This window comes from Meles meles, chromosome 15 (genome assembly GCF_922984935.1).
Source record: "Meles meles chromosome 15, mMelMel3.1 paternal haplotype, whole genome shotgun sequence".
NCBI lineage: Eukaryota > Metazoa > Chordata > Mammalia > Carnivora > Mustelidae > Meles > Meles meles.
This window is the reverse complement of record NC_060080.1, coordinates 54,764,288-54,780,188: the sequence shown is the minus strand read 5'-3', so window position 1 is coordinate 54,780,188 and position 15,901 is coordinate 54,764,288. Positions and strand designations below refer to the sequence as shown.

General features: G+C 47.2%; 1 protein-coding gene and 1 long non-coding RNA gene across 3 annotated transcripts in view; one reads left to right on the top strand and one right to left on the bottom strand.

The window, feature by feature from the left end:
* Positions 1 to 4,053, top strand: part of ARHGAP25 (Rho GTPase activating protein 25) — an 86,681-nt gene extending 82,628 nt beyond the window's left edge. Inside the window, exon 11 of one of the 2 annotated variants that reach the window (XM_045979323.1) lies at positions 662 to 4,053. In XM_045979323.1, the coding sequence (XP_045835279.1) occupies positions 662 to 869 (208 nt within the window). In that variant the 3' untranslated portion in view covers positions 870 to 4,053. The remainder of the gene's footprint in view (positions 1 to 661) is intronic. The other variant, XM_045979322.1, reaches the window with a different exon arrangement.
* Positions 379 to 15,045, bottom strand: LOC123925795. Its single transcript, XR_006815080.1, has 2 exons — positions 14,875 to 15,045; positions 379 to 809 (listed from the first exon to the last, which is right to left on the bottom strand). It is a non-coding gene; the product is annotated as an uncharacterized LOC123925795 (long non-coding RNA).
* Positions 15,046 to 15,901: the final 856 nt, after the last annotated feature.

Here is a 15,901-nt window from a genome sequence, read left to right as displayed (position 1 = left end):
TTCAGCAAGGCTTGCAAGAGCAGGGAGCACCCGTGGCTAGATTAAGGTTTGGGCTATAACAGGGAAACTTCTGGGAATTCAGAAACCCAGAAGATTCTTCACCTGGAGCAGATTCAGAAGTGAGGGTGGGGCTGCCATGGCCCCTGCTCCCAAAGGGCAGCTCCCCAAATTCTCCACATTTCCTCCCCGAGGAGGCCTTAATAGGAGAAGGCACTGCTACTCTCCCTGGCAGCAGGATGAGCAGGCAGTCATGTGTGCACAGGTGTTGGGAATCTGGAATATGGATCTTCAACCCCCAGCCAACATTTCTGTTGCAGGACACGTGCAAGGTACTGTGCAGGTGGGAAAAAAATTATATATATGTTACATGTATATATATTCCTTCTTTCAAAGACTTTATTATCCAATAGAAGATACAAAATATAGAACAATATGAAAAACAACAACACAGAAGATGTTATAAGATCATGTTAAATGACAAGAGTGGGCCTCAGACACACCCTGGGAATTCAGGTTTACTGGGAAGTCCGCATGAGGGCGGTGGAAGTTGGATCTAGGACTTGTGATGTACAAAGGAAAATGGATAGTATGTGAGCAAGGGTGAAGGGAGAGTCTAGAGGTCATGCCCCGTTCTTTCATTCTGTTATTTCCTTCCTTGTAGCCTTGAGAAGGAAAATTATGATGTCTGGGCCAAGGTGGTGAGGCTCAATGAAGAACTGGAGAAGGAGAAGAAGAAATCGGCAGCCTTGGAAATCAGCCTCCGCAATGTGGAACGCTCCCGGGAGGATGTTGAGAGAAGGAACAAGGCCCTGGAAGAAGAAGTCAAAGAATTTGTCAAATCGATGAAAGAGCCCAAAGCTGATGCTTGAGAGTTCCAAGCATATCATGAAGACAGGCCACAGAGGCCCACCCAACACACTGCCTTTCTCGGTGCTACCTGATGACTGAGAGGCAAAATTACTCCCTAGGAGGGAGAAGACATTTGAGGAGAAACATCACTTTTCCTGGTAAAATAAACCAATGGAGTTGGCAGGAAGATGAGGGTGAGCAGGGACGTGTGGGGACATCCATGACCTCTGTGGCTGTATTCAAAAGGATTGCATTATTCCACTGTAGTCTCAGGCCGAGTGAAATGGAACTTTCCATGCTGGGTGACTATGTCCAATGGAGACATTTGAAGCAGGCCACATCCCAGGACCTGGCAAGAGACTGGCCCCAACCAAGGCTGGACTGAGGCATTAGTTCTTTTTTTTTCCTCTGTGGAATAATTCATCTAATCAGATGGCCTCATGATGGCCTTGAGAAATGGGACAGAAAATAATATTTAGCTTTCTTGTACTCACCTATGGTGAGCTGGTGAGCTGTGTTTTGTGGGGCTTCACCAAAGCCCCATTTTGTACCCCCCTTCCATGATGTGCACTCTCTAGGGCTGGAAAGTCAAAAGTATTATTAGACTAAGACAAAACAAGCAATAAACTTTGTATTTATGAAGGCAAAATTGATGAGAAATCATATTCAAATAAAGAGAAAGGAAGAAAGAAAGACAGAAAGAAAGGAAGAAGGAAAGAAGAGAGAGGGAGGGAAGAAAGAAGGAAAGGGCTGTTGGTAATCCTTACAGACACGTTTGTGAACCTTAGTAAAAGGTGCCGCTTCCTTGGGGCAGATGCACTCCTCTCCCAGCACATGGCTGGGTGAGCAGGGCCTGGGCTGGATTCCAGTCCAGACTTGCCTTTCCATGGCCACGGTTGTATACTATGGCCCTGTAAACAGAGGCCTTCTCACTATGGTGGCACTTCCTTGGAGGCCGGGTTGGAGGTTTTAGATAGCAATAATCACGATAATAGTCTGTTTCACCAAAATGTAAGTGATTTCACTCCTGAAAGGGACCAGAGGCCCTAGAGAACAGCTGGGAGAGGGGCCTTTGAGCAGACAGCTGACTTCTCCTCCTACATTAAGGCAGTAGGCTGGTGAGGCCCCACGCCTCAGTAAGTAGGAGAGAGGGCTCTTTCATGGCGCTTGTCATTGTTCTAATCAGGAGATCGCCAAGCTCTTTTGACCATGTACTCCACCAGAAGAAAATACTTGAGCAGACACCCTCCAATAGATTTCTTTACTTAGAAATCACATACCGGTACTACTGCATGACTCTATCATACATATCCAAAAACACACTCAGGACAGACTTTGAATAAGGATGAGACAGAAACACATATAAATAGATGTTCTCCTAGGCGCCTTCTGCTCTGGAGGCCACCGGTCCGATTTCCCAGCAGGTGTTCCCTGTGCTCAGTTTCCAGACGTCATCCCATTGTTGCCACGTGTTTACTTGAACTCTTGAAGCCACCTGGCTTCCTCAGAGGTTTGAGATCGATGGTTACTGCGATGAGAATAACCCGGCGCACGTTTCCTCCATTATTCCTTTTTCTCCTTTTTTTCCCCTCACTTTTTCTCTTCTTCTCTTTGTTTTCTTCACTCTGGTTATTTCTGTCCCTCTCCCTGTGGCCATGACACATTACCCACAGAGCAAAAGGTACAGACAGGAGGGTCAGTGTGGCTTAGTCCTGCCACACCCGCCACCAGCCACCAGACTGCTGGAGGGCAGGGGCAAGTCCCAGCACATTCTCTTGGAGATGAGCTTATAGAAGACTGGGGCGAAAGGAAAGGGAGTGATTTGGCACATCATTAAGTAAAGCAATAAAATATTTGATTTCCTGGGGCTTGTTTCCTAATTACAGAGAGGCAAACGTGGAGACACTTGTTCACCACCTAATTTACACTGAGGAGAGTCTGTAGTTCTGCCGGGTGTGGGTTCCTCACACTGACCTTCTAGGTGCTGAAACCAAGCTGAGGACGGAAGTAACCTCAAAATTCTAAAGGGAACATTTGCGCAAAGGTGCAAAGAGGAGGACCTGAAGTCTGTGTTTGGAGGTCAGTGTGGCAGGACCTTGCTGGAGCTCGGAGCAGGTGCTCAGACAGAGCAGAAGGACTGCATTCGAATTCCAAGCTTCTCCTGGCCAGATGACACCTTTTGTTCTATTCCTTCCACCAGGGCCATGAGAGAACACAGCAGCCACTCCAGCCTTGGAAGCCGGAGTGTCTGTTCCTCCTCATGATCAAGGGGGCAACCTGGCTGGCTAGAGGAGCCCTGCTTCCTCCTCTGCCACTGTTCATAGAAGGAGAACACAAGAAGCAGGAGTTTTTCTATACCCTAGGCCCTGTGAGGGCAAGGAAGGGCTTGCAAAGATCTGGGGTCTGATGCCACTGACCTCAGTGCCCCAAAGGCTCTGTGTGAGGCAGAACACGGGATAGCTCTAGGCTTGGTCTGGATCGAGAAGCCCGTCTTTGGAAAGCAGCTCACAGAGACAGACCTACATCATCCGCGTTCTGTTGGCTCCCACCTTTAGATCTCCCAAGGGCGAGATCTACTAAACCTGCCTTTTCCCATTCACCCGCCCCCTCCTCACCTTGCCTGTCTTCCACCCGCACAGATAATGAGAAACTGAAAGAGGTCTGCAGGGTGCCCACCAAAACCCCTGGCCTTCTTCCCCACCCGGACTTGTCATTTAACTCACAGCCTCAGGTATGGCACGCGTCAGCCCACTTTTCTCCCAAGTCTGAGGCAGAGCTGAGGGTTTTCCAGTAAGTTAGTGCGCCAGATGGGACATTTTGTATGAGGGGATTGACTGAGACGATTCCTGTCTTTGTCTGCTTGGGCTGTTATAACACAATACCACAGACTGGGCGCCTTGTCACAACAGATGCTTATTTCCCGCAGTTCCAGATGCTGGGAGTCTGAGAGCGGGGTGGAGCAAGGGCCTCCTTCGGGGCTTCAGACGTCTCTTGTGTCCCCACATGGTGGAGCGGCTCGCCATCTCTGTGATGTTTCTTTTCTGTCACTCATCCCGTTCAGGAGGGTGCCACCCACGTGATGCCTTCATCTCTGGGGGTTAGAATGTCTACACAGGCATTGGGGGTCGGGGTGCAAGCATTGAGACCACAGCAATTCCCTTCCGGTGAATCTGGGTCAGAGTCTGAGGCCTGGAGTGGGACCTTCCTCACGCAGAGCCTGGGCAGAGGATATAAGCACCAAACACTGTTGTTGTTGCTCTGTTCAATTCCTTAAGCCCTGCTCAACAGCCTAGTCATTCCATTTTTAAAAAGCTCAAAGCTTGGAGGCTCTGAAGGAGTTCCAGGCCAGGGAGATGGGCGGCCGAGGAGCCTCAGGGAACCGCAGCTGTTGGCCGGGCTCCCAGGGCTCAAGACAGGGGGATGTGCGCACACGGACGTCGTGTAAACTTCCACATTCCACCACTTCCTCTGCAGATACCGGCCGTGGTCAGGCGGCGGCTTGCCGGGGACCAGAGAGATCACTTAGAGACCGCCCCTGCAATTCAAACACCCTGCCTTTACAAGAACTGCACACGGGCTTTCCTCCCGCTGGACGAGGCCCCAAGGGTGGAGGTCTCACTACTGCTGGAGCAGGCCAGGCCGGCCTTTGGGCGGCGGCAGAAGAGCTAGAGTTGGAGGGTGGGTGGACCTGTGAGCTTCCCAGGGTGACTTCAGACCAGGAATGCGCAGAGAACGCCAACGCAGAGGTGCATCCTGCCTTGGAGGCGCAGAAACTAACTTAGAAACCCCCCCCTCCCCGGGCTTATCTAATCTAATCTGTCCATTTAATGGATAGGCAAACTGAGGCCTGAAGGCAAGCTGAATTGCCGGTGCTCACATACCAATGCAGAAGAGGATTACAGTTAGGGGACTCTGTGATTCCTCTAGCCCACTATCTAGTGATTTGTCACTTCTGCCTGCGAGTTCTTCCCCCCAGGCCATGACCACAAGGTGAAGCCCGTCGAATGTCACCTGCTGAGTCTGTCCGGGATAGAGACCCAGCCTCGCCTCGTGATCACAACCCACACTTGGCTCCCAGGATGCCATTTTCCACCTACTTTATATTACTGATGCTGTTTTAAGACAGTGGTTCTCAGTCTTGGCTGCAGTATAGAATTACCTTAAGGAGATTTATAAAAAAAATTGTGATGCTCAAACCCCACCCCATGTCAACATGTCAACTGAATCAGAATTTGGGGGGGGGGGTGGAGTCTAATAATTTTTTCCTTAAGAAAATTTCCAGTTAATTCTAATATGCAGACAGAATTGTTAAACATGGTTCTAAAACTGCTAAGTTTGACACAAGTCCTGACTAATGATAATATTAAATCTACCTACTCCTTTTTTTTAAAATAAGATTTTATTTATTAGAGAGAGTGTGTGTGCAGGAGAAGGGGGATGGGGGTTAAGGAAGGGGCAGCGGGAGAGGGAGAAGCAGACTCCCCACTGAGCAAGGAGCTGACACAGAGTTCGACCCTAGGACCCTGAAATCCTGACCTGTGCTGAAGGCAGACCCTTAACCAAACTGAGCGATCCGCCCCCCCTTTTTTTTAAGATTTTTTTTACCTACTCCTTTTTTCTTTTTTTTTTTTTTAAGATTTTATTTATTTATTTGACAGACAGAGATCACAAGTAGGCAGAGAGGCAGGCAGAGAGAATGGAGGAAGCAGGCTCCCCTGATGACCATAGAGCCCGATTCAGGGCTCGATCCCAGGATCCTGGGATCATGACCTGAGCCAAAGGCAGAGGCCTTAATCCACTGAGCCACCCAGGTGCCCCTACCTACTCCTTTTTTCTATCCCCAGTCAACACTACACATTCTCTGTCCTCCCTACTTGCTGGTTTATCTTGTATTCACTCATTTAGGATAAGAAATGCTTAAGAGATAGTAAAATGGATCTTCATTACATACCCATTTTTCAGAAGAGGAAAACTGAGCCCAAAGTTGTTACTAAAAAAAAAATCTCAAAATAAATAAAATGGAAAAAAAAATCTCAATATAACAGTAGCTTAGACATGAACAAATTCAAGGAGGCTGAGATTTCTTTTATATATGGGAATGCTCTCAACTTGCTTTAAGAAGGTCAGCAGCTGACAGCTTCATTTAAAGAGTCGCAAGAACAGCTCTGTTTAAAACCATCTTCCTTTCAAACTCAGATTGAGAAAGCTCTATCAGGAGCCTTTGGGAAATTAACCACGAATGTGATATATCTGGGAGAGAGCCGTGAAGCGTCCATTAATCATTAATACCATCTTTATATCAGTTACCTGGTTCCAAGCAGAGAGCTGTGTCATGAAAGAATGAGAGCCTGGGTGGGTAAGATGGGTGTGGGTGGAGGGAATAATGTGGTTTGGGGGCACAGGGCACACAGTCTGAGGTGGGGTATGGGGGCAGGGCCCTAAAAGGGGAAAGGGGGATTTAAGTAGCAGCCTGCAAAGCTGGTTTGCCCTCAAGCAAACCTGACAACTGATCAAAGTTGGCCCTCAGACCTCCTTTTCCGGTCTCTGTTCTTAATTAATACCACCATCAACATCATAACCGTTAACTACCACTCATAAGCAACAAATACCGTTTGCTTTCTGTCAGACGCTGTGCCAAGCACTCTATACGTGACGTTGCCTTTAAATCCTTGATAGACTCTTTGGGGCACCTGGGTGGCTCAGTGGGTTAAGCCTCTGCCTTCGGCTCAGGTCATGATCTCGGGGTCCTGGGATCGAGCCCTGCTCCCGGCTCTCTGCTCAGCAGGGAGCCTGCTTCCTCCTCTCTCTGCCTGCCTCTCTGCCTACTTGTGATCTCTCCCTCTCTCTGTCAAATAAATAAATAAATAAAACTTTAAAAAAAAAATAAATCCTTGATAGACTCTTTGGATTACGCGCTGCTCTACTTATTTCACAGGTGTGGAAATTGAGGTTTCAACGCAGCAGAACGAGGGCCTGAGTCTATCCAGTTCATTTGATGCTATGTTGGCCTTGACCTCATGTGGGGAATGCAGGATAGAAAGCCATCTCTAAGTGGTGATGAACTAAAATAAAATTTCCAAGGACTTTTTTTTAAAATATAAAGAATACTGGTACAAATCCAGGAAAGGGCCCTTCATTTTGCTCTGATTCAGCATCAAAGTGGAGAAATCTCAGCAGGCTGATGCCTTCGCCACCACCCCGAGTCATACCTGCCTGCTCGTCCTGAGGGTGGCTGGCGGCCACAAACCACGCCAGGCCTTTACCCAGAGTACATTCAGGGTCCCACGTGATGAGCTCCACACTGGAAAGTTCTCGTGGGAGTAACTCCAGCATCAGGGTCTCCCAAGAGTGTCTGACTCAATGGTGCTGAGCAGTGAGTGTCTAAGACCTCTTTGCTGGCTCTCTTCTCGTATCCTTCACTCTCTTTTCCATTTAGAGACAACTTTTGTCTTTCCACGAGCTGAGAGGGGGCCCTCAAGTGGGCTTATTGGATAACTTTGAAGGATATACTGCCCGTGAGTCCTTTAAGAGAGAGTAAAAACCGTCTTCCTAGTCCATGTAGAAACCTTAGGGATTCTACACGAACCAGGTGGTGTTGGTGGGAGGAAATAAGGACACAATTCCCATGCTTTCCTCAACTTAAGATGGGTCATAAGTTAAATACAGGCTCTGCCCTGTGGATGTTTACAGGCTGAAAGAGCTCATTCTGGCCAGAGGCTTGCGGCTTCTGAGCGTAAGGCACGGAATGTCTTCAGCTTGCTTCATGTGGTCTGATTGCTTCTGTAGCACTCCCAGGGGACCCTTGAGTGGAACAAGGATCAATTCGTGACTCCTTGGGAAGCAGGGCCCATGTAATGATGCACTTTTTCAGACTTGCCTGCTGCCTCTCGCATTTTACCATTACTGATTCTCAACTAAGATACAAAGCTCTTACTTCCCTTCCAAGTCACTAGTTCCTGGCTGTGAGAGAGGGCAGGGGTTTGCCTGTCAGTGTCCTTTTAGGGAAAAAGCTGGGGGAGCACGTGGCCCAGCTCAGCTGGCTGGGTAGACATTAGACACATTCTGTGGGAACTTGAACTTGATCACCAGGAAGCAGGTGGTCTGGATTAGGTATTGTGTCTATTTTCGGGCTGGATGTTACCTTCAATGGAAATCCAACCCCAATGAGAAAAAGCGAACACCATGCTCCGCCATACTGAGTTTGCTTACTTGTTGAAATGCTAGTCATTTATTAATGTGAAACTCATACCCTCAGAGTTCCAGCCATAATGTTCATCAAGATTTCTTATGTTGGGTTTCACGGACTTCGCTGAAATCAAGTAGGAGCACATCAGTGGCGTGGCTTGCCATTCATGCTACTTCCGTATTCGCTGACAGTCACCCTGGTGTGTCTTCCTTGCTCTTCTGAGAGTGTTGGAATCTATCTCCCAAAGAATCTGAGGGTTACTGGACAAGCAAAAACTTGCAAATCACACAGCGTCTGGCAGCAGTCATGCCACTCTTGAGAAAGCTGATCTCTGTGCAGTGATAATCTGGACAGTTGTGTTGCCAATGATATCTTTACTGTGCTTACATTGTGTTTACAATGATATCTGCAGCACATGTAAGCTGAACCCAAGATACAGCAAAATGTTGCAACACTTGAGCCTTCCTCCTGCCCTTGAGTGTTTTAGAAGAACTACAGTTGAATAAGGACATTAAAAAAGTCCACTTGTTGAGGGCTTCCTGTTCCCTAACGTGAAATACTCTGCTTTACTTGCAATATCTCTATTAATTCTCACAGCCGACGATGAGGAAGTTTCTAGTATTATCTCTGTTCTACAGATGAGGGAGTGGAGGCTTTAAGAGGTTAAGTCATTTGCTTAGACTCATAGTTAATATCTTCTTTTTGAGAGATAATTTTTTTTTCATTTGAACACTTTTGAAATTAGTATGTCCAATGTGTGCTTTTCCTAACGCAACCAAGCGATTAACTCCATTCTGACACTATCAACTTAGAGACAGCATCAGACCCCACAGGTTAAGGGCTCAGTCTTACAACAACGCCTCCTGCCCCAACCTTTCAGATGCCAGTCGGGGTCTATGCTGCTGACCAGCTGGATACAGATCAGAAGTTCCCTGCACCCCTCCTTTGGTTTGGTTAATTTGCTAGAGTGGCTCACAGAATTCAGGAAACATTTTACTTATTAGAATACTGGTTTGTGGGTGCCTGGGTGGCTCAGTGGATTAAGCCTCTGCCTTCAGCTCAGGTCAGGATCTCAGGGTCCTGGAATCGAGTCCCGCATCGGGCCCTCTGTTCAGCAGGGAGCCTGCTTCCCTCCCCATCTCTCTGCCTGCCTCTCTGCCTACTTGTGATCTCTCTCTGTCAAATAAACAAATAAAAAAAATCTTTAAAAAATTTATAGAATACTGGTTATAAAAGGATATAACTCAGATATAAGCCAGATGGAAAGGTGCCTGGGGCAAAATATGGGGAGAGGGCTTGGAGCTTCCTCGGTCCACATGTTCAAGTATTTGCCAACCTGGAAACTTTTCAAATTCCGTTCCTTGGTGTTTTTATGGAGGCAGCATTACGTGGACGCGGCTGATCAAAGCATCGACCACTGGTGATTAAACTCAGTCTCCAGCCCTTTTCCCTCTCCGCAGGTAAACGATGAGACCAAATGTATAGACCGCTGAGTCAGCCCTAGTGTTTGCTATCCATCTTCTTTCCCAGCATTCCCATTTAAATCGTTATTTTTATTTTTCATCTAGCATATGGTTTAATTCCTATAATTTAAATGCATATGTAAAATTTAAAGTTAACAGTGATCATGACAGCAATAATTGCTAACATTTATGGAGCACTGAATATTTTCTGCCAGACTGTTCTAAGTGCTTTATTTGTATTAACAGAGTTAATCCTAACAAATCTCTCATGGCTAGATAGCAGCATCCCCTTTTCACAGCAAAGCAATTTGCTTCTGCTTTTGCTCCTGCCTTTGACTGTGGCTCTGCTCATTGTCTCCCGTTTAGAGGAAAACATTTTTCTGACAGTTTCTAGGGTTAAAGATGGAGCTGGGGCAGCTTTAGGGCAATGCTAACACTTCGGAAATCTCCAGTAATTGGGTGAAATGCTCCTGTGACAAATTGGCTTTTGACAAATTAGTCTGCTTTCACGTATGAATAGCTACGCAGGCAGGGCCAACTGGAAACAGATTTACTAGAAACCAGGGTGGAGTGCGGAGGGAGGCGATGGCGTAAGAAAGTTCACACCTGATGGGGAGAGCATTAGGGCAAGGCAGAGGCCTGGTCCTGAGTCACTGAACTGAAGACCTCGCGGGGGCGGGGGCGGGGGTGGGTTGGATGGGGCAATGGTCAGAAACCCCCAAAGGCCGGTCAGAAGGGAGAGGGAGTTTGCCATGTGGAACTGGGGGTGAGCACCGCCTGCCTCTGCCAGGCGCAGCTGTACAGCCCCCCTCCTCTGCCCTGAGTCATGTGCCCTGACTTCTCACCCGGAGGAAGGGGGACCTTTCCTCCACACGAAGATACAGCCAGTTCACTAAACCCAGAACCTCAGGGCCTTGTCAGCCCACAGTGGGCAGGACTCAGCTCACTCCAAGGAGCCATAGGCGGCCAGGGGACTCTCCAACAGACGGTCGCAGCGGGGCAGAAATGTCAGCGGAGCACTCTGAGGAAGAGGAAGGTCAGCCTCGCCACCCTTGTTACAAGGAACTCAGAGACAGAGGGGATAAGAGGGTCCTTAGATCTCAAGAGACTTCCCAAGAAGTCCATCTTAAAATAGCTCTTTGTTAGTAGATGAAGCTGTTGTTATTATTATTAATATTACTTATGGCAGATGAGAAGCTCTTTTTATAGATAAAAGAGCGATATTGGGGCGCCTGGGTGGCTCAGTCAGTAAGCATCTGCCTTTGGCTCAGGTCATGATCCCGGCCTCCAGGGATGGAGCCCCAAGTCGGGTTCCCTGCTCAGCGGGGAGTCTGCTTCTCTCTCTGCCCCTCCCCCTCCGCTTATGCTCTGACTCTCGCTCTCTCGCTCTCTCTTGAATAAATAAATAAAATTTTAAAAAAAGAGTTGATATGAAAAAGATTCAGTAACGGAGACAACAAGTAGGCTGCAACTTCCCATTCTAAAATGATTTCCTTTCACTAGTCTGGTGGTGGACGGTACCAGTCAAATTTAAACAGGAGTATTATCTCGGGGGAATTGTTCCAAGGTTGTAATTATTTGCCTCAAGGGGTACTAAACGTCTTACAGCGCTGCCACACCACTCTGCCTTCTAAACCTTTGCCTGCCAACAGCACCAGCTCAAATACCTTCGCTCGATGTTAGGGGCACTTACAGAACATGGGACGCTTCTGCATGCATACACCCTTGGTCCTCGTGTTCCTTCGTGGTCACCCTGTGAGGCGTCACCTTCCTCACCTGTGACCTGGGATAATGTGAGAGACGTGTGGTGCCCACCACACAAGATGACCATTAGGACTGAGTGGGGTGATGTGTGTGTACACCCATGAGCCAGTAGCCTGAATATTAGAATATTAGTATTAGAATAGTATTACTACTACTACTACTATTACTACTACTCAGTAGTGGTAACATATACCACTGCACTTCATGACCCCCCAGAACAAGGAATTCTCCTTCAAGCAGGCTGTGTGCCTCATGTGGCTGTTGATATGCCGGCTCTCACAGCAAGACTCGCCACCAGGCCATGGTCTCCCAGCAAAGCAGAGATTCTCTCCAGCTCCTCTGATTACCTGGGGCTTGAGGATGAAGGTCCAGGCCCCCCATCTGGGCCTCCTGATGCAGCCCGAGAAAGCAGGCTGTTGACGCACGTAAAATCACTAGAGGAAGTTTCTAGTCCTTGACCCAGTGTGCCCCTGAGGAACCTCTGATGCAGGCATGGGCTCACACAGCCTGGGGAAGGCGCTTTTTGCTTTCCAGGAACCATGTTCACAGGAGAGCACTTGGCATGGAGCAAACATCTGGAGGAAATGTGGAAACCAGACTGATGTTTCCAACCAGAAGCCTCATGTGCTGGGACAGATGTTCGAAGAGCCCAAGATGCACACAGAAGTTTCCTCCTCCCTCTTCCACACCCCCTAGAAAGAGGTTTTTAAAAACAAAACAAAACAAAACACCATTCCCCTTAAATGTTCTTTAATAACCTTTTAAATTAGGATTTTGAAAGTCATCGTTTCGAAGCAGCCCTACATGGTGGACAATGACTAACATTCACCATAGATGTAAAGTCCCCAGAGAGAGAATCACCTGAATCTCAAACCCAGTTCTATTCTATTCAGTGCTACTGCTTTGAATTTGGCATCACCATTGGTAATGAAAAACTCCCAACCTTGGTGTGTCAGTTTTCTAGGGCCACCATAACAAAGTACCCTTGACTGCATGGCTTAAGTGACAGATATCTATTTCTCCATGGTTCTGGAAGTCTGAGACCGAGGTGTTGGCAGAGTTAGTTTCTTCTGAGGTCTCTCTCCTTGGCTTGTAGATGGCGGCCTTCTCCCTGGGTCTTTACATGGTCTTTCCTCTGTGTCTGTGTTCTAATCTACTCTACTTATAAGGACACGGTGTCATATTGGATTATGATCAATGACCCCTGTGACCTCATTTTACCTTAATCACCTCTTAAAGGCCGTATCGCCGTAAATAGTTAATGTTTTGAGATACTGGCGGTTGGGACTCCAGAAGAAGGCACAATTAAGCTCAAAATACTCATCATCAAAATAAGCTCATCACTTAGTTCTCTAATGAAGAGAGATCATTGCATTCAGAATCTCTTCTGCAAATCTGTATATATCTTAATATCTTCAAACTTGAAACCAGGGGTTATTGTTGCATTTTGTTTTAAAATATTTTTAGAAGATTTTATTTATTTATTTGACAGACAGAGATCACAAGTAGGCAGAGAGGCAGGCAGAGAGAGAGGAGGAAGCAGGCTCCCTGCCGAGCAGAGAGCCAGATGAAGGGCTCGATCCCAGGACCCTGAGATCATGACCTGAGCCAAAGGCAGAGGCTTTAACCCACTGAACCACCCAGGTGCCCCTGTTTTAAATTTTCTATCACAGAAGGTCAATAGCATCAGAACTCTAAAATCTTGCTGACCCATGGGTACTGTGAGAAGAACACTGGATAGAGGTGAGGAAACCTGGCTTTAGATGATGAGAAATAGCATTTTTATTTGATTATGTATTAGACTATAATTATTATTAATGTTTTTATTAGTTAGCTGTAATGAGGCAGTATCTCACTTGACCCAGGAACCCTGAATGCTGAACCTATGTTCTCTCAGGTTTTACTGTGGTGGGTTTGTGGAGACGAGCCAGACAATAGCGCATTCTTTATTGTTGCAAAGGTTTTGAAGATCTTGGTCCAAACTACTGCTTAATCCCTCAGTGACCTGGGCTGGACCTCGTGGCAGCACCAGGCCCCTTGTAACTGGGTTAGAGGTGGATTTGCAGCCTGTACTCTGGCAAGGCTGAGCAGTCTCCTTGACCCCTGCCTGCTGCCTGCTCCCTACCCCTGCCAATCTCACCACTCTGACCCTGAGAAAAAGCAAATCTAGGAAGAAGAGGTGATTTATTACCTCTTCCCTCCCAGTAGCTGAGGTTTTGGGGTCAACAAGGAAGCATTCATAAAAGCCTGGAGGCATCCATTGTTCCCTGAAGGTCCATAGAAAACTGACATTGCTTGGGAAAATGTCCCCATAAAAGTAAAGATGGTGTTTTTTAATGTTTCATGCAGACCATCAACCTAGCAATTAAACTCAGTGTGAACAAGGGAAGAAATGAAAGGCAAGTGGAACAATGTTGGTTTCTCTCTCCTGCCACTAGTGGGAGCTCTAGATTCATGTCTCTCCATCAACCCCAAAATGGGCCAGATACTTTGGTGGGCGTAGCACTAGGGACTGAGAGGCTCAGGTGAAAACTACCCCCTGCAGTGTTCTCTTCTGGGAGTCATTACTTCACACAATTAGTTTGGTAAGAAAGACTTGGGGCCCTCCCCCACTTACACATTGTGAGTTTAAAAACTAGAGTTCAGGGGCCCCTGGGTGGTTCATCTGCCTTCGGTTCAGGTCATGGTCCCAGGGTCCTGGGATCAAGACCTGCATCAGGCTCCCTGCTCAGCGGAGAGCCTACTTCTCCCTTTTCCTCTGTTGCTCCCCCTGCTGTGCTCTCTCTGTCTCTCTCTCTCTCTTTTTTTTTTCCTTAAAGATTTTATTTATTTGAGAGACAGAAATCACAAGTAGGCAGAGAGGCAGGCAGAGAGAGAGGAGGAAGTAGGCTCCCTGCTGAGCAGAGAGCCCGATGCGGGGCTCTATCCCAGGACCCTGAGATGACGACCTGAGCCGAAGGCAGAGGCTTTAATCCACTGAGCCACCCAGGCACCCCTCTCTGTCTCTCTTAAATAAATAAATAAATTCTTTAAAAAATAAAAATAAAATAAAAACTACAGTTCTAGAGTTGAGGGCCAGGGTCCAGTGTACAGAGGTCCAAGATGCCCGATAATCTGCTTCCAGCCTGTCCAGGACCGGGACAAAAGGCATCCATCCTAAGAGGCCCAGACATGCACCCTGTCCCGACCTGTAGGATCTCTAGCAAAAGCCTTGTTGAAATAAAGTGATTTTTTTCTTGGAGAGTCCCCTCTGAATATCTTTCCTGAGAACGAGGGATAAGGAGATGTTGCTGAGGTAAGTATGGGCATCCTTGAGCCCACCAGATTCATCTCATTAAGGCCGACATTGTTATTTTTAATTCCCCAGTTCTAGCCATACCAATTTTCTTCTCTGTCCAAGTCATTGTTTAGGAAGGACAGCACTGAGTACAACTCTGGGTTTGCAGCTGCCAAAGGAAACACCTGCTGAGAACCAGATGAGGACGGATTCTTCTCTCGGGCCTGAGAACAAGGTCCAGCCAGGAACAGGTTGGTTTCATTTCACTGCCCTTAGTTCGTAATAATGCATTTTTGGGTAAGATTCTTTGATTAATGTTGGTCTCATCCACTCACCTGTAAGAATCATGGGGCGCAGACTGTGTCCATCTGATTCATGCATCAGATCCGGTGGTTGGTGGACTTCTTGGCCCACAGCAACCGATTCTCTCAAATGGCAGTTCCCAAACTTTGTGCCGAGGCACCCTGCCCCAGGGGCTGCAAGCAAACACACAGGGCACCACAATGTTTTACCTTTCTGAGGGGAACACGGGGATCTTCAACAACCATGACACCCGGAGCAGACTACCGGCTGGAGAGTGTGCACAGTTTCAACATGAAATCATCTGCATTCCTTTTGATGACATCAGATCTTTTGAAGTTTGGCCTTTGGTCGTTGCTATGACAAGAGACATGAGTTGCACAAAATCAGTGTGGAACAGGAAACCAGACTGGCGGGTCCAAGGTTATGCCAAGGTTTGGGAAATCACACAGTGGCCAACAAGAGCGCAGCCTGCTCCTAACTGTGGAGATTGAAAAGTAAATTGAAAAATAGTACTGTTTTTGTTTCAATGTAGGTGCATTATTTTTTTTTCCTGAACAGCTGCTAAATTATTAAATAAATAAATACTTAACTAGGTTGTTTGGACTTAACTACTCAATAAATGGTGCCATTCGATAGTTCTTTTGACACAGGGATGAGAGAAGCCCTTACTGAGAAAGCAAGAGCCCCATGAACCGACATTTGGGAACCTCTGGCTTTGTCAGCGTTGGTTGACTGACTGATGGCCTTAGGATCACAGTTCTGTGCCCAGTCATTCTACCTACAAGATATTTCAAAATGAGCCGAAAGTCCCTGTCAGAGAAAAAGAGTCACTGAACTTCGTCCTCAAGAGGAGAAGAGAGTTCGGCCACTGAGCTCTCTTCTCAAGCAACTCATGGTTTACTGAACACTCTTACCTATCAGTCAGGCCCTAAACTATCATTTCTTTATTTTTTAACTTGACCTCACTGAATCCCCTCGGCAGTCTTTTGAGGGCGATCATTGCTCATATTTGTACAGGAGGGAAAAGAGTGCGAAGATGGCAACCGGTAGACACAAGGC